Genomic DNA, 21,137 nt, shown 5'->3' with positions numbered 1-21,137 from the left:
AAAACCTAGCCCTGCCAGGTGACCAGGAGATCCATGTGTAGGGAAAACCTAGCCCTGCCAGGTGACCAGGAGATCCATGTGTAGGGAAAACCTAGCCCTGCCAGGTGATCAGGAGCTCCATGTGTAGGGAAAACCTAGCCCTGCCAGGTGACCAGGAGATCCATGTGTAGGGAAAACCTAGCCCTGCCAGGTGACCAGGAGATCCATGTGTAGGGAAAACCTAGCCCTGCCAGGTGACCAGGAGCTCCATGTGTAGGGAAAACCTAGCCCTGCCAGGTGACCAGGAGATCCATGTGTAGGGAAAACCCAGAAGTAATGTTTGAAGTAGCAATGATATGTTCCTTAATGTTTCTCAGTGAGCATATTCCCCGTTTTGCTGTTTTCATTGCTGCATGCATCAACATATACTAAGAAGGTCCTGGATGTAAGTAACAATCTTCTGTTATTGAGTGTCTCGGCCATCCTCTGCCACGACGGTCACCACTGTTGGGTGTGGTGTAGGCCATTCAGAAGTGGGTCTCATTTTAACATTGGGTTAAGAGCTGTGGGTGGAGTAAGTAGAGGAGAAATTAAGTAAAGTTTGCGGTGGCGTTTAGGCTGGGTGTATGGGTACATGTCAGCTATACACTGGAAGTATTCCTCCGAAGTGTGGTACTCTGCGTGGCCTACTATGTTCTTGTACTTCTTCCATGATTGTAGGGAGTTGATCATAAAAGATTCTTGTAAGATTTTTATAATGTAAATGTCATGCTAAATGTTGATATATTTGGGTAAAGTTGTTTTTTTATTTCTTTTTTTTCCAATTTAGGCCAAGGGAGCTAACAGTATGCCATTTATCAGGTCACTTCTGGAGAAACTGAATTCAAATCAGCAAAATATTCTCAAGTTCATCGCTTGCAATGAGATCTTTTTAATGCCAGCTACCGTCTTCATGCTGCTCAGGTATGGACATGAATTAAGAAATATCAAAGTATGACTAGTGTTCAATTCCAACATGACTTAACTCAATCACAGCGGGGTCACTTTTGACTTTTTTTTTCCCCCCATTCCGAAACATTGCAAAAGCAAATTCAAAGATGCGTGGCATGATGTGAATAGTCCACTTTTTGTGATGTTGGCCATTAAGAGAAGCCAAAATTCAGCATGGGACATAAGGAGCATATCCCATTCTTCTGCACCCTTTTGATGGTCAGCATTAGGTAACCCCCCTTTCCTACAGCCTCAATGAAAAAAGAAAACATATTCTCTGCTGTTGGAAAATAACATAAGCAGCTGACTACCGTTCATATGTCATTGACTGACTACATCAAAGAGAAAACCCACAAACAACGTAGTGAATCAGATCTGCATTGTGTACATGTTGTGAATGGAGGATGTGAGTTGCGCCAGTCTCATTAGATTAGATGCTAATTACCTATTCGGTTGTTACCCCATCTATGTATTTTTTGCTTCTTCTACAGCGGTCAGGGGAGCTTGTTGCAGCCTTTTATTTACTACAGATTCCTAACCCTGCGTTATTCCTCCAGAAGAAATCCTTACTGCCGGTAAGAGGGGTTGTCTGACATCTATAAAAAATGTCATAAAATAATTAAAGAAGCATTATTATTCTTCAGTGCCCACCATTCCTGTACTGCCCATATACTGTGCTGTAGCGATGAGTTTAGTCTGTGCACTTGACCGCTGCAGCCAATCACTGCCATCCACTTCAGCTCCACCACTGAGGTCAGTGATTTGGCTGCAGCAATCATGTGTCGATGTAATGTCATTGCTGCAGCACAATGAAAAAGGAGTGACTGGAAGCAACTGTGCTAAAGTGGGATTTATAGGGGAATTCCTATCTCGGAAATTTATGGCAGTGAGACCTGCATCTATCTCGAGAGAGCACGGCTGTCAGTGGAGGGGTGGTCGGATTTCCTATTAAGCTGAAATTAGCACCTGTTCTTGAGAAAGGTGCAGGTCCCATTTTAAACTTTCTTAGAATTGCGGAGCAGTATTCTTATGAGAATTGGTTGGACTTGACCTCATGGACCCCAAGAACATTTTTATTAATATTTTAGAAGACGAGTCTAGTTGGCTCTGCCTTTGGAAGATGCCATCATGTGAAGCTCTGTTACAATGTGTCACACATCGGGGAACATTTATAAAAGGGTCTTCTTGACAGCAGTTAGTGGATTTCTAAGATTGCACAATTAGTTTCAGAATTTTTTTTACAACTATTTATTCTACAACCTGGGTTAAATAATTTGGCATAGGCTGACAAGTGGGTTGTTGTTGAATTTAACATGCTTTATAATTTGACACATACTTTAAAGAGGTTTTCCCACAAACAAAAGTTCATTTTATTCATTAGATCTTGGAATAATAAAAACTTCCACAATTGGATGTGTTTAAATAAAATGTTCCTGTGCTGAGATAATCTTATAAATGTGCCCCTGCTGTGTACTGTGTAATGGCTGTGTCTGACCGTGCAGGAACATGGTCTGATCATACCACAGCTCATGGGCAGCGGAGGAGGCAAAAGAGTATACAGACATTACAGCATGGGATCACAGCTGATACTTTCTGTGAAGTAAAACATTTCCCTGCCTGTTTTTAAACAATATTTTACTTTAAAGAATCAGCTGTGATCCCATGGTGTTCTGTCTGTATACTCTTTTGCTTCCTCCCCTGCCCAGGAGATGTGGTATGATCAGACCATGTTCCTGCACAGTCAGACACCGCCATTACACAGTACACAGCAGGGGCACATTTATAAGATTATCTCGGCACAGGAACATTATATTTAAATACATTCAATTGTGGAAGTTATTATTATTCCAAGATCTATTGATTAAAATCAACTTTTGTTCGTGGGAAAACCCCTTTAAGTATGTGCCACAGGCCCATGGGCATACCACTGTTTATCATCAAAGGGAATTTGTCAGCAAGATTTTGCTATTTAATCTGAGGGCAACATGATGTAGGGGCTGAGACCCTGATTCCAGTGTCATTTACTGTGCTGCTTGTTTCAATAAAATCCGTGTTTAATCAGCAGGAGATTATCACTAGAGGACTAGCTGCCTTGTGCCATGTACCTCATGCTCTGTTTAACCCTGCCTCACCATTTATTGGCATGTTTCTGCCTATGCACAGTGTACACTGAAAGCTGCCAATCAGTGTTGTGGGGGGGGGGGGTTGTACAGAGCTCTGCATTCAGAGCACTGCTAGATCTGTAGCAGAGAAACAATGATTTTATTAAAATCACAGCAAGCGGCCCAGTATGTGAAACATCGCTAGAATCAGGGTCTTTGCCCCTACATTATGCTGCTTTCAGATTACATCGAAAAGACCTGGTTCCCTTTAACGGGACTGTCTGGGTCAGAGTCACTGCTGCCTTCTAGTTGGGGACACCTGTAATCCAGATTTTCTTTGCACAATAGCCTACAATTTCAGTGAAGGGCGATCTGCTAATATAAAGTATGTTTAATCCCCCTTTTTCCAGGACTTTGTTCACAGAGCTGAGGATTATCTTGGAGCACCTGATAATGAAACCAGCATGTCCAGACTTTGTGAGAAGATTGTGTCTCAGCAGCATTGCCTTTATAAGCCGACTAGCACCAACCGTTGCATAAGTTATTCTTAATTAAATTATACAATATGTATGTAAATGAGCATTAGCAGCTGGTATTTCTGCTCTCCGGATGGTTTACAATTATGATGGCATCCACACAGATCCATGCTGAATCCTCCTCTGCCTTTTTATACATCACTTGTTACGACTTCTTAGAGTGATCCCTGTGACTTCTTCCCCTTAGGTGAATGTAATCCTGACCGCTACGCCCTTTGACACGACCCTAGTTTGTACATTCTTGTATCGGTACTGTCAGGAATCTCCTTTCCAGTGATCGCCTTAGAAAGTTGCAGCATGGGGTTTTTAATACGTAAGCTGCAAAAAAAATGCACAAAGTTTGTCTGAGAACAAACCTATTTGTAAGCGGAAATACCGTCGTCCCTAAATGTTTTAGATTCAGCTTTCCAGGAACATAGTACAAATTAAAGAAATATTACTTTCTGGTTCTGAGATGTTTCTTTCTGATATTATCTCCTTTGTATAAAGATTACTGTTGAAATGTACATAGGATAAACTAATTTACACAGTCATTTTAGAACATTTTTTGAATATGTAGGTCCTGGAAATGTCCAACTCTGTTTTTATTTTTTCATTTTTTTTCCCCAAATGTACACTGAAAAGATGCAATAAAATTCATACCTGCACCAATACAACCAAATCATCACATGTATTATATATTAAATGTCGTGTACATCCAGTGGAAAAATATTTCTTCAAATACCATGACATCATAATTTTTAGATTTAATTTTCCATTTTCTTCCTTTTATACTACCAATCCCCATGATGTTAATGCATCACATGAACCGTAAAACAAAGGTACATAAAACACTGCAGTTTTAAGGATGACTTGTACCACTGTATAGGCTAGTAGATACCAACGGAATTTAGCCCCTTCCTGGATCCCTCATCACCCTCAGGGTCATAGTCTTAGCATCCATGTTTACAATGTTTGTCCACCCGAGGATCTTTCTCAATCCACCAGTAATCCTCTAATTAAAGTACATTTGTCAGGATTTCTGTTGTCCTTCTGCAGTTTGAACACGAGTGGCTGCTATTGTTCACCATAATAATTGTGCTGCAATTCCACTCCTTACCACTAGAGACTGCTGCAGTGTTTCGCAATTGCCCTTTACTAAGATGTCAGATTCTGGACCTGTGGAATCCATCTTGTTTCCTGTTTGGGCCTACTTAGCATGGATCTCTTACTCATGGCTTGAGTATAGTCTAGTTCCAGTCTCCAGCTCCTGGACTGTCTTACCCAGACTGTTCTCACCAATCTACGGATTGTTTCCAACAACTCCTTTGCAAACTCCAAGAACTTCTACTACCGCTTGCTGTTCCTGCTCGTGCTCCTTCGGCTGCTGGATTCCAGCAGTGCTACTCCAGTTTCGTAACAATTGATTAGTTGTATAAAATGACAATAAAAGTCCTTGGAAAATATTTTGGGAAGAAGAGGAGTGGGGGAGAAGGAGAGTAAGGACTCTCCATTTCTCGGCTATAGCATGCATGCAAACAGTCCAAATTTAATTTATTGCAAAACTAGGCTTAAAAACGGGAAGTTTCAGGGACTTGAAGTGACATCACACTGACCCTTTCATTTTAGGTCCGCTTTGACAGTCAAATAAAATGCCTTTGCATAATCTAAAAGCATCAAAAGAGCATTGCCTTGTGGCACAATAGACAATGGTATTATTAGTACATTGTTGGTAAGGCTAAATGTAATATTGAATGCGGAAATAGATTTTTTTTTTACTTGATCAGCAACATGTTTAAAATTGAAAAATATGGGATCTTAAAAACATAACCACAATGGGCAAAAAGACGAAATGGCAGAAATGATAAATACAGGCAGTTTATAGTACAGTACGTAATATGTAGTGCTAACATTTTACAGGAATGGGTCATAAATGCACAACTATGTAATTGCAAGATACGATATAAGCACATGTATAATCTTAATTGACCAGGTGGTATGTTGGGTGAGCAAGTGTTAGTGTAACATGTATCATACATTACTTGGATAAATGATGGTATAAGATGCAAAGTGCATAACTATTGTAATGATCCACAGCCTATCAAAAGAAGATAAAGTGCTTAATGCCTTATAACATTAAGATGATTCTAAATATTAAACATGATTATATAAAGTGCAAAAATGGACCCTGTAGAAACGTATGATGTTACTGTGATTTTGGGTCATGTAGAATCTAGTGGTTTAGTAACATTGTGCGATACTGATAATGTAACCTGTAGTACTTTTGGTAAGCAGTAAAGCTCTAGCGCAATGTTCCCCAACTCCAGTCCTCAAGAGCCACCAACAAATCATGTTTTCAGGAGTTCCATAGTATTGCATAGGGGAAGGAATTATCACCTGGGCAATACTTAAGAAATCATGAAAACATGATCTATTGGGGGATTCTGCTCTAGAGACATGTCATAATGATTCCCCTCTTAACTGCGCCAAACTTGGCACTAATGTAGCAATGTCAGATGATGTTACTGTGATATGTGACCATGAGGAACCTGGTAATGTAATTTGGGAACCTTTAATGCTCTAGACAAGTCATAATGATGGTAAACTTGTGTGCAAGTAGGGTAACCCACCCAACCTAGCAAGCCAGGGCCCCCTTACATATCGGCTGTGATCCCCAGCCAATGTGTCCATAACTTGGCAGCCTGCTTTCTCAAAGCTCAACTCTGATCCCTGGGGAGGACCACGAGCCCCGTGGGACTGTCACATTAACTTCAACCCAAGTCACATGAAGCTAGGAGTTTGCTGCCACTTTACATACTGATGGCCATTTTGAGGAGCTACGGGACCTTGCTAACAAGAAAAAGGTATTCTGGAATCTAGGAAGGGTGTACCGTGAGACTATTCAGTGTGACCCTCCGTAGGTAGGGTTAAAAGAAAGGCTACTCATGTGGCCTACCAGTTTCAGGATCAGTTTCTGAAGGTAACCCATAAATTTCACCTAGCAGGACAGTTTGGGTGAACTCTGAAGCCAAAGCCTTAGAAGGTGGATAATAACATCTCCAATTAAAAAAAGATGGTATCCTGGGTAAAATGTAAAGAAAACAAGTATACAATGATTTGGAAATATCTTGTAGCCATATTTTATTCACAACAGAATAGAAATCAAAAGTTGGAAGTTGGTTTTTTGTTTATTTTTTATTTTTTTCAAATGAAATAGAAAAAAAAAGTCTAATTTAGAAATTAATGGCAGCAATAAATCTCAGGGCTGGAAAAGTAATTAGTGCTAATGGAAAACAGCTGAAGGGTCAATTTTCGACTAAGTCACTTGACTGTATAAAAAGTGTAAGCGAGGCAGTGTGTCTCAGAAGCAAAGTCAGAGGTTCACAAATCTGTGAACAACTGCAACTAAATTTGTGGAACGATTTCAGAATAATAAAGACTTTATGTACTGTAGATAGTAATATATTCAGTCTACAGAACATCACCCAGAGATTTTGAAGAAATTACAGACCTCTCCATTCTTTGTAGATGGGAAAACTTACAAATACTTATTTTCCCCACTGTAGGAATCATGGGGACCCATAGCAAAATTTCTAATTTGACCCCCTCACCCCCCCCAAAAAAAATTGTGTGTTTAATTATTAGGCAACTTCCCTTCCTTTGGCAAAATGGGTCAGAAGACAGATTTGACGGGCTCTGAAAAGTCCAAAATTGTGAGATGTCTTGCAGAGGGATGCAGCAGTCTTGAAATTTCCAAACTTTTGAAGCGTGATCACCGAACAATCAAGCGTTTCATGGAAAATAGCCAACAGGGTCGCAAGAAGCTTGTTGGCCAAAAAAGGCGCAAAATAACTGTCCATGAATTGAGGAAAATCAAGCGTGAAGTTGCCAAGATGCCATTCGCCACCAGTTTTGCCATATTTCAGAGCTGCAATGTTACTGGAGTATCAAAAAGCACAAGGTGTGCGATATTCAGGGATATGGCCAAGGTAAGGAAGACTGAAAAACGACCACCTTTGAACAAGAAACATAAGATAAAACGTCAAGAATGGGTCAAGAAATATCTTAAGACTGATTTTTCAAAGGTTTTATGGACTGATGAAATGAGAGTGACTCTTGATGGGCCAGATGGTTGGGCCAGAGGCTGGATCAGTAAAGGGCAGAGAGCTCCACTCCGACTCAGACGCCAGCAAGGTGGAGGTGGGGTACTGGTATGGTCTGATGAACTTGTGGGACCTTTTCGGGTTGAGGATGGAGTGAAGCTCAACTCCCAGACCTACTGCCAGTTTCTGGAAGACAGCTTCTTCAAGCAGTGGTACAGGAAGAAGTCGGTATCGTTCAAGAAAAACATAATTTTTATGCAGGACAATGCTCCATCACATGCATCCAACTACTCCACAGCGTGGCTGGCCAGTAAAGGTCTAAAAGAAGAAAAAATAATGACATGGCCCCCTTGTTCACCTGATCTGAACCCCATAAGGAACCTGTGGTCCATCATAAAATGTGAGATCTACAGGTAGGGAAAACAGTACACCTCTGGGAACAGTGTCTGGGAGGCTGTGGTGGCTGCTGCACGCAATGTTGATCGAAAACAGATCAAGCAACTGACAGAATCTATGGATGGAAGGCTGCTGAGTGTCATCATAAAGAAAGGTGGCTATATTGATCACTAATTTTTTGGGTTTTTGTTTTTGCATGTCAGAAATGTTTATTTCTAAATTTTGCGCACTGATATTGGTTTACCTGGTGAAAATAGTGAGATGGGATTATATTTGGTTTTTATTAAGTTGCCTAATAATTTTGCACAGTAATAGTTACCTGCACAAACAGATATCCTCCTAAGATAGCCAAATCTAAAAAAAAAAAAAAAAACACTCCAACTTCCAAAAATATTAAGCTTGGATATTTGAGTCTTTTGGGTTGATTGAGAACATAGTTGTTGATCAATAATAAAAATAATCCTCTAAAATACAACTTGCCTAATAATTCTGCACACAGTGTACAATGTCTCCAAAATTCCCACATACACAGTATCATAGATCGCATACAGTACGATGGCCCGTCAATATGATGGCCTTCACTCGGTGTGATGCCCCCATTTAGTATAATATACCCACAGACCCCCTCAGTATTCTGCTCCCACGGCCTCTACTCAATATGATGGTCCCTCTCTCAGTATGATGGCTCCTGCTCAATATGATGCCCCCATAGTCACCCACTCAGTGTGCTGGCTTCGACTGTCCTCTACTCTGTAGGATGGCCCCAAGGGATCCCCACTCAGTGAGATGGCCCCCTAATGCCATCACACAATATTATGGCCCCTACAGTCCCTCACTGGGATTGATGGACCCCACAGTCCTACATTCAGTATAGTGGCTTCCACAGACAGTATAATGGCCCCCACATATCCTCACTCATGTTAGCCTCAACAGTCCCACATTAAGTATGATGGTCGCCACCATCCACCATTCAGTATGATGCTCCTCCAATCAGGGATGACCAACACAGCTCAACACTCAGTATGATGGCCCCTCTGTCCCCCACTCAGTATGATGGCTTCCACTGTTCCCCACTCAGTATAATGGCCCCCACACTTACCCACTCAGTATTATGTCCTCCACAGTCCCCCCACTCAGAATGATGGCCCCACTGGCCCTCATTCACTAAGATGGCCCCCACAGTCCTTCATTCAGTATGATGGTCCACACAGTTCTTCATTCACTATGATGGCCCCCACAATCCCCCTCTCAGTGTGATGCCCCCAACATCCCACCCCCCGCTCATTATGATGCCTCCCACACCTACTCAGTATGATGCCCCTACAAACAACCCCTCACTCAGTATGATGGTCCCCACAGTCCTTCACTCAGTATGATGGCCCCCCACAGTCCTTCACTCATTATGATGGCCCCCTCAGTTCCCCGCTAAATATGATGGTTCCTCCCCACTCAGTATGTAGGCCCCTGACTCAGTATGTTGGCCCCCAGAGTCCTTCACTCAGTATGATGGCCCCCACAGTCCTTCACTCATTATGATGGCCTCCACAGTTCCCCATTAAATATCATGGTCCCTCCCCACTCTGCATGATGGCCCTTACAGCAACTCACTCATATATAATTGCCCCCACTTAGTATGATGCCCTCCACAGCCCACACCTACTCAGTATGATGCACCCCATAAACAACCCCTCACTCAGTATGATGGCCCCCACAGACCTTCTCTCAGTATGATGGCACCCACAGTCCCCCATTCAGTATGATAGCTTTAACAGTCCCTCGTTCACTCTGATTGCCCCCACAATCCCCCTCTCTGTGTGATGCCCCCAACATCACACCCCCAATCATTATGATGCCCCTCACAGTCCTTCACTCATTATGATGGCCCCCACATTTACCCACTAAATATGATGTTCCCTCACCACTCAGTAAGATGGCCTCCCAGCCACTCACTCATAGATGATGGCTCCGACTCCGTTTCATGGCCCCCACAGTTCCCCACTAAATATGATGGTCCCTCCCCACTCAGTATGATGGCCCCACAGCCATTCACTTATAAATGTTGGCCTCCTGTCAGTATGATGCACCCCCATAGCCAACACCTATTCAGTATTATGGCCCCCACAGTCCTTCACTCATGATGGCCCCCACAGTTCCCCACTAAATATGATGGTCCCTCCCAAATGAGTATGATGGCCCTCCACATCTACCCACTCATTATGATGGTCCACCCCACTCATTATGATGACACCACAGCCCACCCCCAAGTACTGAAATGTAAAAATAAAGACTATTTAACTACCCTTGTTCCCCCGGTGTGCTTCTCAGGTCTGTGCAGTGTGAGGACTGAGTCTCCACACTGCTGGTGTGATGTAGTGACATTATCGCACCTGCAGTCTATGAATCATACACACAGGCTGAATTTTGGATCAGGGAATTGTTGGCTCACTGATACACCATTCTATTCCACAATATAAGCATTCTAAGGATGCAACTACCATTCAAATAGTGACGACGGATGGGGGGAGGATACCAGGTCCCCTGACTCATGGGCCCCGTAGTGTTCTGCCTCTATGGGTTGTACGCCCCATGTTTCTACCTGCTCCTACCCATAATTGTGTTCTGCTTCAAACTGATCATTTCCTCTGCATCTTCCCTCCTGGTTCAGTGGCTTCCGGTGTGTCAAGCTTCGTTGCTGTGTGTTCACCCTGACCTGTGGCTTCAGTTGCAGATGGATATGTAGAATGTTTCTGGACTGGTTTTCTCAGCCCATATGGATGCACTGGCTCAGATTTCTGCAGTTCCACCACTGGCTCTGCAACACCTGCCACAGTAATTAGCAGGGACATTTTACTTGAGGAACATCTCCACAGTTACCTACTCTTGGCTGTTAAGATGGAAATCATAACGCCTGTTGTGGCTTTGTGAACCAATGCACCACAGACTTTGAATCAGTTGGAAAAAATTGATGGAGACAAAGCTCAAAGTGGCATATATTTTTTGTTATCTGGAGATGCTTTTGCGTGGGCTGCACCATTAAGGAAGCTGGATGATCCTACGATGCATTCTATACCATCCTTTGTTACTCCTTTCCATAGAGTGTTTCACAAACCAGGTTGTGGCTACTCAGCCGGTAATTCCACAAAAATCTGGAATATCATCAGTCAGCCCCACTGTGTGTTTCGCCTCTTCCAGTGTTCAGTTTCTTCTGTTGCTATTGCCTCCGCAGACTTCTGTAATTTCTGCTGTAAATTCTATAACTTACATCTGCTCTGGTTAACCCATTGTTTGCCATAAGCCTCACGAACTTAGAGTTTATTCACATTACTTGCATCTGCTGCTAGTTAACCCATTATGTCCTGTAGTATCACGGGTTTACAGCGACAGAGAGGGGCCAGAAGACCACAGTGTCTGATTTCACGTACCCGTGCACTGATCAGAAGCACTTCTTCATATTAAACGGTGCAGTTTTCTGTTAGTAGTGCAAGGGTTAATGTGTTCAGCTCGGAGTCTCTGAAGCTTCCCAGCTTGGATGATCTCAGCAGTTCAGTATTGGCCACTCCCCTCTCATATAAACTCACCTCTGGCAATCTGGATTGCCAGTGTTAAGTCTTGTACTGCTTGGTGAGGAGTGGAGGAGTCGGTTGTTGGTAGAGGCGTTTGGAGTGTTTATCTTTGACTGTTGCTAGTGTTTCGGTTGTGTGCAAATCCTCATTCTCTCCTATTTAATTTCCCTTCCTTTTCTCCCCGGTGTTCCTCTCTATTGTCTGTGAGTGCATATTTGTATGATTGGTATTTTCATTTATCCCTGTATGTCCTTCATTGTTTGTCTGATTTGTGTATATACATACACTATTCCTACCCATTTCCCTGGGTGGGAAGGGGACAGAAATGGGCTGATTCAGGAGTTCAGAAAGGTACGTGGCCCCAGGATCTTCACCATCAGAAGTAATCTGGGGAGCAGGAATAGCTAGGGTGCCACTTGCGTTAGGGATAGGGAACGAGCCCCTGGCCCCGGGTAATCTGACAACAGAATTGTGACACCTAGCTTCATGAACTTATCAGATACTTTTCTCATTACATTACAATTTGTTGTGGATTCTATACCTTGCATCTGCTCTTGTTAACCAATTGCTTGCTGTAAGCATCACAAAGTGTTATTAGTGGCAGTTCACATTACGTTGCCATCTACTGTGGACTTACTACCTATATCTGTGTGCTGCTTCAGACTGGCTGTTTCCCTCTGCAACTGACCTCCTGGTTCAGTGTCTTCTGGTGTATCCTGCTTGTTCGGTTAAATGTTACATTGCAAGATGGGTTTAATGACACATCAATTTATGGATGACTATCTACATTTCATGCTACACCAATGTATTGATTGCTTTAGATTCAAATGTGTAATTTTGCTTTCATTAGACTGAGATGCAAAATATCCATGTGTGGGAAATACGAGCATAATAAGCCTTTGTTGGGGTCTACTATGACAACTGGCTAATGAGGACCCAGAGAAAACTTATTCCCTCTGTTAAACGCTTTAGATGCCATGGTTTCTATAGACCATGGTATCTACAGGATTAAAAGGTTAGGATCAAATCAAAGTGACTCCTGCTATTTCAGCAGGATATTGCAGTTATGTTATGGTGCTGTGGCCAGTAACTTTGCTTTTATTTTTTCATTACATCCTTATTATAGGCATAACTTGTTTTGTTTTTTTCATCAATGAACCCCTACGAGGGCTTGTTTTTTACAAGACGAACTGTAGCTTTAATTGATATCATTTTGGCTCACATACAACTTTTTAAATGCTCTTTATTTCATTTTTTGGGAGGCAAGATGACTGAAAACCAACAATTCTGGATGGTTGGAGTTCTTTTAATAGTTCAGACTTGATGTTTCTTTCCTTTTTGGACGTGATAATCCCAATTCTTTTTATTTTATTATTTAACAAATGTGAAAGAGGGGTTACTTAAACTTAAATTTTGTTTCCAAAAATGTTTAAACTGTATTTTATATTTTTTATCCCAATAGAAGACTAACCTGTGATCACTGGCACAATACATTAAATTATTTCTGTTTTGCAATGTATTCTCCTGCCAGCGATTTCTTATTAAGCCCTGGTTTTGGTGATGAGCTCAGAGGTGTGGGGCAGGTGGGGCATGTGCCCTGGGCGCAGCTGGCAGGGGGGCGCAATCGGCCCCCTAATGCGGCGGTCCGAGGTGTCTCCTGTGGCGGCTGCATTCTGACAGCCCGTTCAGAGAAGCTGCGGCGTGCCGGCTCCCAGTGATTGTACTGCCGTCTTGCAGACGCACAATTGAAGCGGTGACCCTTCGACTTAGAGTGACGTCAGCAGCGTGAACAGGTCATGTGATCGCGCTGCTGACGTCACTCGCCAGCGCCCACAGGAGGGAAAAGCAATGGTGGTAAGTGCTCCTGTGGAGCTGAAGACACTGAAGATTCAGACTGGGGGACATAATTATTAATTGTGCAGGGGGGGTATTTATTGTGCAGGGGGGCATAATTATTAATTGTGCAGGGGGAGTATTTATTGTGCAGGGGGGGTATTTATTGTGCAGGGGGGCATAATTATTAATTGTGCAGGGGGAGTATTTATTGTGCAGGGGCATAGTTATTAATTGTGAATTGTGCAAGAGAGCTATTAATTGTGATGGGGCATATTTATTAATTGTGCAGGAGGGTATTTGTTGTGCAGGGGGTATTTATTGTGCAGGGGGGAATAGTTATTAATTGTGCAGGGGGGTATTTATTGTGCAGGGAGGCTATTAATTGTGCAGGGGGTATTTATTGTGCAGGGGCATAGTTATTAATTGTGCAAGAGAGCTATTAATTGTGATGGGGGCATATTTATTGTGCAGAGGGGCTATAAATTGTGCAGGGGGCTATTAATTGTGCAGGGGGCATATTTATTAATTGTGCACGGGGGTATTAATTGTTCAATGGGAATATTTATTAAATGTGCAGGGGGCTATAAATTGTGCAGGGGGGCATATTTATTAATTGTGCAGGGGGCTATTAATTGTGCAGGGGGCATATTAATTGTGCACGGGGGTATTAATTCTGCAGGGGGCATATTTATTAATTGTGCAGGGGGGGTAATAATTGTGCAGGGGGCATATTTATGACTTGTATAGGGGGGTATTAATTCTGCAGGGGGCATATTTATTAATTGTGCAGGGGGGTAATAATTGTGCAGGGGGCATATTTATGACTTGTACAGGGGGGTATTAATTGTGCAGGGGGGCATATTTATGAATTGTGCAGGGGGCTATTTATGAATTGTGCAGGGGGGCTATTAATTGTGCAGGGGGCATATTTATTAATTTGCAGGGGGGCTATTTATTCATTGTTCAGGGGGGGCATTTATTGTGCAGGGGCCATATTTATTCAGTGTGGAGGGGAGATTTAATCTGTGGGGAGCAAGTTGGGAGTGGGTGCAGACACATTATTGGTAGAGAGGGGGAAAATGTGTGCGGACACAATATGGGAAGCGAGGGTGATGGGATGTGTGTGGACACAGTATGGGGAGTTGGGGGGGATGTGTGAGGAGGAAATATTAGGAGGTAGGGGGAAACGTGTGAGGAGACAGTATGGGGGAAGAAAAGTGTGAGTGGGCACAGAATATAGACTGAGTAGTGGGTGGGCGATAGCATGGGGGGACAGTGTAAGGTCACAACCAGGAGAGAACAGTATGCTAAGGAGGGGGAGTGTGATGAGGGGGCACAGTATAGAGACTGAACCCTATAGGGGGGGGACACAGTGTGAGGACAGTGTGAAGAGGGTGCCCAGTATGGAAAGGAGAGTTCAGTGTGGAGGGCATGTAATATAAGAGGGACAGTGTGGGGGTGATATTTTGTACAGGGAATGTAGTGAGGGGCATTTATTTATTCAGGGGCTCAGCGTAGGGCAGATATTTTTATTCAGGAGCATTATAATGACACTGCTCTTTTTCAGTGCATGATGTGGCGATGTGCTGCAGAAGACCGGAGAAGATGGAAGTCAGAGATGGCTGTGGATGAGAAAACTCATCATGGCGTCTGGGCAAGAGGAAGAAAAGAAAGAGAACGATTCCAGAGACAGCGTCATCTATAAGGTACCTGGATGTAAATGTTTTTTGTGATGCTGACATTTTTTTTATTTTTATTTATGTTAGGAGCATTAAAGATGTTGTCCACGTTTATGATGAGTCTGCAGTCATTCTATGTGACTGCAGACTTCTGAATTCTCACAGTGCGCACTGCACACTGTCAGGATTCTCTCATGCCAGCGATTTGTATACTTGCGGTCACATGCTGACTAGACATACGTGGCCTCACTCAATGAAAATGAATTGAGGGAGGTCGGACACGTCTAGTCGGAGTGTGGCCATAAGTATACAAATTGCATACTTGTGGTGACATGACCGTCCACTGTTGTCACAGGCAAGGGAGAATCCTAAATGTGTGCAGTGCATGCGCTGTGAGAATTCAGAAGCCTGCAGTCACACACAGTGACTGCAGATTTTCATCTCAAACCTGGATGAGCCCATTAATTATAAAATGAAGCCCTGTAGCCAATCCTGACAGCGTGTAATATCCTCACTGTCAGGATTCAGCTCTGCTTGCAGGTTCCATCAGTCATCACATGGCGACCAAAAGGTATAATAGAAACAAGTGCACCAATTCTGCATTTATCATTCACTCCTGGTTTTGTCTCCCACTCCTAAGAGAAAATACTGACCGAATACTGATAGTGGGGCCATGGCCTTGGTGTGCTAATCGCATATGTGCTGGGGAAGGAGCGGAGGAGGGGGGGGGGGGGGCACCAAACTGAATTCTTGCCCCGGGTGCCAGAAGATCTAGATCTAGATACACCTCTGGATGAGCTTATCGCTTAGATGCAACGGGCACCGCATCATAATAAGGGGTAGTACTGACACAATCAGGGCTGGCTCCAACACCAGTAGTTGCAAGAATGTGTGGGCTGAATATCACAGATGGCACCTCCAGTTTAAGGAGCTGGCTCAGCTCCTGAGTGCCTAATCTAATGGATAGGGGATCACTTCCAAACCTGAGAATAATACTTATGTTTGTTGTCATCTCCTAAGTGTTTGTTTCTCTGTACAAGTTAGTGAAAAACTCAAAAATTGGCTTCAGGGCTTAAATCCACATTAGTAAGGACCTATGTCCTACTCCCCAACTGTGCCATTCTGCCAGGGACCACAGGGCTCTGTAACCATTCTCAGCCTGCACAAAGTGAAAATAAATTGAAACACTTATTGTTGTTTTCTATTCAGGGACTGAGGCACAGAAATGCTAATGCAAGACTCTGGGGGAAATAAAACTCTCCTGCATATTTGAGAAAATGTGAAGCCCATTCAATGAAATCTAATAAACATAATAATCACAGGTTGCTGACACCAAAGAAAAAGGACCTCATTCGACTTTTCTGTTTTTGCAGCGATTTACTGGTCCCCACTGATTATAAAATTGGATCAGAGCAGTAAATTATCCATACCACTAGCTGGCAACGTAAGTTCAGGGATCCATATCTGTGAAGCGTTGTGCTTAAATCAGCAAAAATGATACATTTGACGGTACAAAATTGGAAATATCAGGGGCTTTCTAGCGTGATTGAGGTAAACAACGACTTTACTTGCAATTTGGAGTTGCCCTTTTTTGCAGCATTTGCTTTGTATGGTAAATAATATTTCAAGACAAATTAAATTGCTTTGCTTCTCTGCTGGGCAGTTGTACTCAGGATTTATTGATGCGGAGAAAATGAAACTGCTTAATGTAATTTCTGCTCATAATATTTGGGGTGAGTTTATTGAGATTTATTTACTGAGGTTTTTATCTATGTAAAAAGTTAATGCTGACAAGTTAAAAAAAATTTCATATAACTTGAAATATATAATTTACTATATTGTTTTTTTATTTTTATTTCTAGAAGACTGGTGCTCCACATGACGGGTTAACATTAGCTAAAATAATGCATGATATTGCACTGTGATCAAACATCGCAAAGTGCAATAATTGCAGCACTGGAAGTTGACATGGAGTCCAAAATACTAATAATGTCAGGAGAGAACACGGAGAGATCCCACGGATCCCACTGTTGCCACCAATTTGTCAGGGGACCCAACTCTGCTGCCTCTAATAGTCAGAATAAATACGCGATTGACTGATGAGTGATGGACGAGGCCGCTGCTGTTTCCACTACTAGGCCAGTTATTCGGGAACTCAAAGTGAGTGTATGGTATATACACCTCCGATTACAACACATGAAATATATATACCCCCATAAAATCACTGCCAATTCCACAATAACTAAAGGAACTACAAGCTGCCACCACCAATCGTTTATATAGGCCGATTGGACACTCGTTGTAGGTAGTATATGACTTCAGGGGTGAAGTTTACAGAGCAAGAGGAACAGAGCTATTACATTTTATATATTTAATCCAGAAAGGTAGGCAGTGTGTATGAAAAAATATACAAACATGTTATGTTGTATGGGAACAAAACCTTTACGATATTTACACTCACATAAGATAAAAGGGATAACAAAAGAAAAAGTACTAAACCTGTGTCACGGAAATGGCTCAGAGCTTAGCGGAAGACAGAACCACACTTAGGGAAATAGACAGAACCACAGCAAGCTGTACCTTCCAGGACTGATAAAATATAAAAACCCAAACTCTGCTTTTTATTAAATCAAGGTTACGCCCTCATACCTCCCCTTGGTGAGCTCATATGGGGGCTGGTTGTGGGATGTGTTAGGACTTTTAAAAGATTAAGAGAACTTCAACTTTCAGAATATCTTCGCCCTTGGAGGTCCCAGACGGGAGATATCATTGTCATGTTTCCTATCACGATTTAACCTTTATATAGACAGGAAACATGGCATAGATAGCATCATCCATCTGACCGATATTAAGTTGGATGTGTTCAGCCATAAGGATGTGAATGAATGTGTTATGTTCATTCCTTCGGTACGACGCTGAAAATATATCTCCCATAAATATCGGATCGATGCAAACCCCAATATTCAGCACTGACCACTGGCTCCAGAGTGTATGAGACAAGTCTTTTGAGCAAAGAAAGCTCTGGCCTCAGAAGTGTACTTCTGGTGTACTTCGTGGCTGATTTTTACAGCAGATCTCTGCTGTAATTACCTGTTCATGACAGGGGGTCCTACTTCACAGGAAGTTGACGTGTTAATTCTTTCTCACTTCCTCAGTTATAAATAATCCCATATGTTCAATGTGAGGGTGATATGTGCCCTCTTAGGAAATGTCTTTATGGATTTTATAATTTTTCTCTATGGCAAATAAGTTATGCAAATATTAGTGTCATGAAATCAAAAGTAAGAGCTGTAGTTTTATTAAAAATAAATGTCAGAACCATATAGAGATTGCCATAGGCAAATAAACCCTATCTAAAGACTAATTAAAATGTAACTTTTATTAACTAATGTAAGGTAGCGCTATTCATCACGCTGGGGTACTCGCTTCACCGGATCAATTAAAGCACACATGCAACGTTTTCCGGTAATATGTAGTCCAGCAGTTTATTACACCTCATAAACCGCACATAACATAGTCCATCTCAGTGGCTCGCCGACATATTACACATATAACATCCAAGAGCCTTTCCAGTGACAGATATGCCCACTTTGCTCCAGACACAGCCTTCAGCAAGGTAACAATATCAATGTCCACATCAAGCAGCGTTTTTACCTTTGCCAGGTCGTAGCTGCTTCAGTCTGCTCGGTTCTGCCACAGCTGTGGCTTTAAGGCTTCCCAGATGGGGCCTCCGGGCCACGTACCTTCAAAAGCTACTGGTATCTCAATCACAGGGGGGATCCAGCCTCTGCCTTCCAGGCTAGTGGAGTCCCACACAGGGACCAGGCCTCTCTTTCTAGGCCTCACCAGGCCACTCTTTCTCTCCCTGTTTCAAAACTACCAGGGTTTATATATCCTTTTGTGCACACAGGACCTGTGATGATGTCACAGTCACGTGATCAGTCAGCTGAGGGGGAGGTAAATGGTCAGCTAGAGCACACCCCCTGGACATTCTAGCAATGCAGCAAGCCGCTGCATTACACTAACTATACTAAAGGAACCATTAAAACCTGCATTGGTCAGTTTATATGCTGAGACTTATAGGTAAACGTCTTCCTACTATTTTGATCTGGTATAATACCACAGTTCACTCATTAGTCTCATTCGTAGTCTCCTATCTCTGGTGTAAGGATATGATCAGTGTTACGGATCCGGGTGGTGGAACCTGTGTGCTGCGGTGCAAGGAGGGACCAGAGGGGCGTAACTAGGTATCAACTCGGACTGACCAAGGTCGTACGGTGGCTCAATCGACTCCGTGACCAGGGAAGGACCGATTAGAGGGACCAGGTGCTACTCTGGGCCACACCTTGTATGAGAGCAGGTGACTCCCACGGGTCAGAAGGCAGGGACTGACCGGTATAGCAGATGAGCACGACAGGCAGGCTGACGGGTGATCCGGGTAGGCGGACTGGCAGACACGACAGGTAACAGGCAGGAGCCTCCAGGTAGGCTGGCTGGTAGGCACGGCAGGTAACAGGCAGGATCTTCCAGGTAAGCAGGCACGGCAGGTAACAGGCAGGTGCTTCCAGGTAAGCAGGCTGGCAGGCACGGCAGGTAACAGGCAGGTGCTTCCAGGTAAGCAGGCGGACAGGGCCCATAGACAGACTGGCGGACTGGACTGTACACAGACTGTCGGGCTGGAGAGTAGACAAGCTGGCGGACAGGGCTGGTAGTCAGGCTGGCGGACTGGACTGGTAGTCAGGCTGGCGGACTGGACTTGTACTCAGGCTGGCGGACTGGACTTGTAGTCAGGCTGGCAGGCTGGACTGGTAGTCAGGCTAGCAGCGGGACCTGAGGGCTGAAGCAAAGTTTAACACACAAAGCTACAACCTTGCACGGGCACCTCCATTTTGGAGGAGGTGCCTTTTATATGAGAGGTCCTCCGGCCATTGGCCGGGGACTCCTTAGGATGGCGCGCGCAGCCCCTTTAAGAGGGAGGGAGTGCATGCGCGCCCTAAGCACAGTGCCCGGGAAGCTGCGCGAGCTGGCAGAAGCAGGAGCGCCAGATGAAACCGGGCGGGGAGCGCGGCGGTAAGAGGGACGGCGTCTCTGCCTGTCAGGGGGCAGAGACGCCGATACTACAGTACCCCCCCCCCTTTATGCCCCCTCTTCTTTAGGCCTGAAAGAAATTTTTTAAGGAGAAGCGGGATGTTCTCCCTGGGTTCTCAAGTTCTCTCCTCTGGGCCAAACCCCTTCCAATCCACCAGAAAAAAGGTTTTTCCTCTTACCCTCTTGGTGGCCAGAATGTTCTCTACCTCATAGACGTCCTCAGGGGAGACCAGAGCTGGGAAGGTACCTGGATTGTCGGAAAAATAATTAAGCACAACTGGTTTGAGGAGAGATACGTGGAAGGAGTTGGGAATCCGTAAGGTGGCCGGGAGTTTTAACTTGTAAGATACTGGGTTGATTTGCTTGAGGACTTCAAATGGACCGATGAACCGTGGACCAAACTTATAGGAGGATATTTTGAGACGAACATGTTTGGAGAAGAGCCAAACCTTGTCTCCCGGGCGGAATTGAGGCGGATCCAGACGTCTCTTATCAGCATGTTTCTTCATCCGCTTGGAGGATTGAAGGAGTGCAGATCTAGTGTCCTCCCAAATAGTGGAAAATTCGCTGACCAGAGACTCTGCGGCAGGGTTGTCCACTGAAGCAGAAACGGGAAATGGAATCCGGGGATGCTGACCGTAGACCACAAAGAACGGGGACTTGGAAGAAGATTCGCTCTCATGGTTGTTATAGGAGAACTCGGCCCATGGTAGGAGCTCCACCCAATCGGAATGGTGAGCGTTGACGAAGTGCCGGAGGAAGCTGGTAAGGATCTGGTTGATACGTTCCACTTGGCCATTGGACTGCGGATGGTAAGCAGAGGAGAAATCCAGGGTGACATCCAGCAGCTTACACGTAGCTCTCCAGAAGCACGAAGTGAACTGGA

The 21,137-nt window shown here is 43.8% G+C and overlaps 1 protein-coding gene across 2 annotated transcripts in view; it reads left to right on the top strand.

Moving 5' to 3' along the window:
• Window positions 1-4,057, top strand: part of TMEM33 (transmembrane protein 33) — a 34,335-nt gene extending 30,278 nt beyond the window's left edge. For both annotated transcript variants that reach the window (XM_073645618.1, XM_073645614.1), the window contains exons 5-8: window positions 357-424; window positions 809-942; window positions 1,461-1,544; window positions 3,482-4,057. In XM_073645618.1, coding sequence (XP_073501719.1) covers window positions 357-424; window positions 809-942; window positions 1,461-1,544; window positions 3,482-3,611 — 416 coding nt within the window. In that variant the 3' untranslated portion in view covers window positions 3,612-4,057. The remainder of the gene's footprint in view (window positions 1-356; window positions 425-808; window positions 943-1,460; window positions 1,545-3,481) is intronic.
• Window positions 4,058-21,137: the final 17,080 nt, after the last annotated feature.

The sequence above is a fragment of the Phyllobates terribilis genome, unplaced genomic scaffold, assembly GCF_046119375.1.
Source record: "Phyllobates terribilis strain yellow unplaced genomic scaffold, ASM4611937v1 Scaffold_1__5_contigs__length_1240528914, whole genome shotgun sequence".
Classification (NCBI taxonomy): Eukaryota; Metazoa; Chordata; class Amphibia; order Anura; family Dendrobatidae; genus Phyllobates; species Phyllobates terribilis.
The sequence above is the reverse complement of the archived record's forward strand: the minus strand, read 5'-3'. Positions and strand labels throughout refer to the sequence as shown.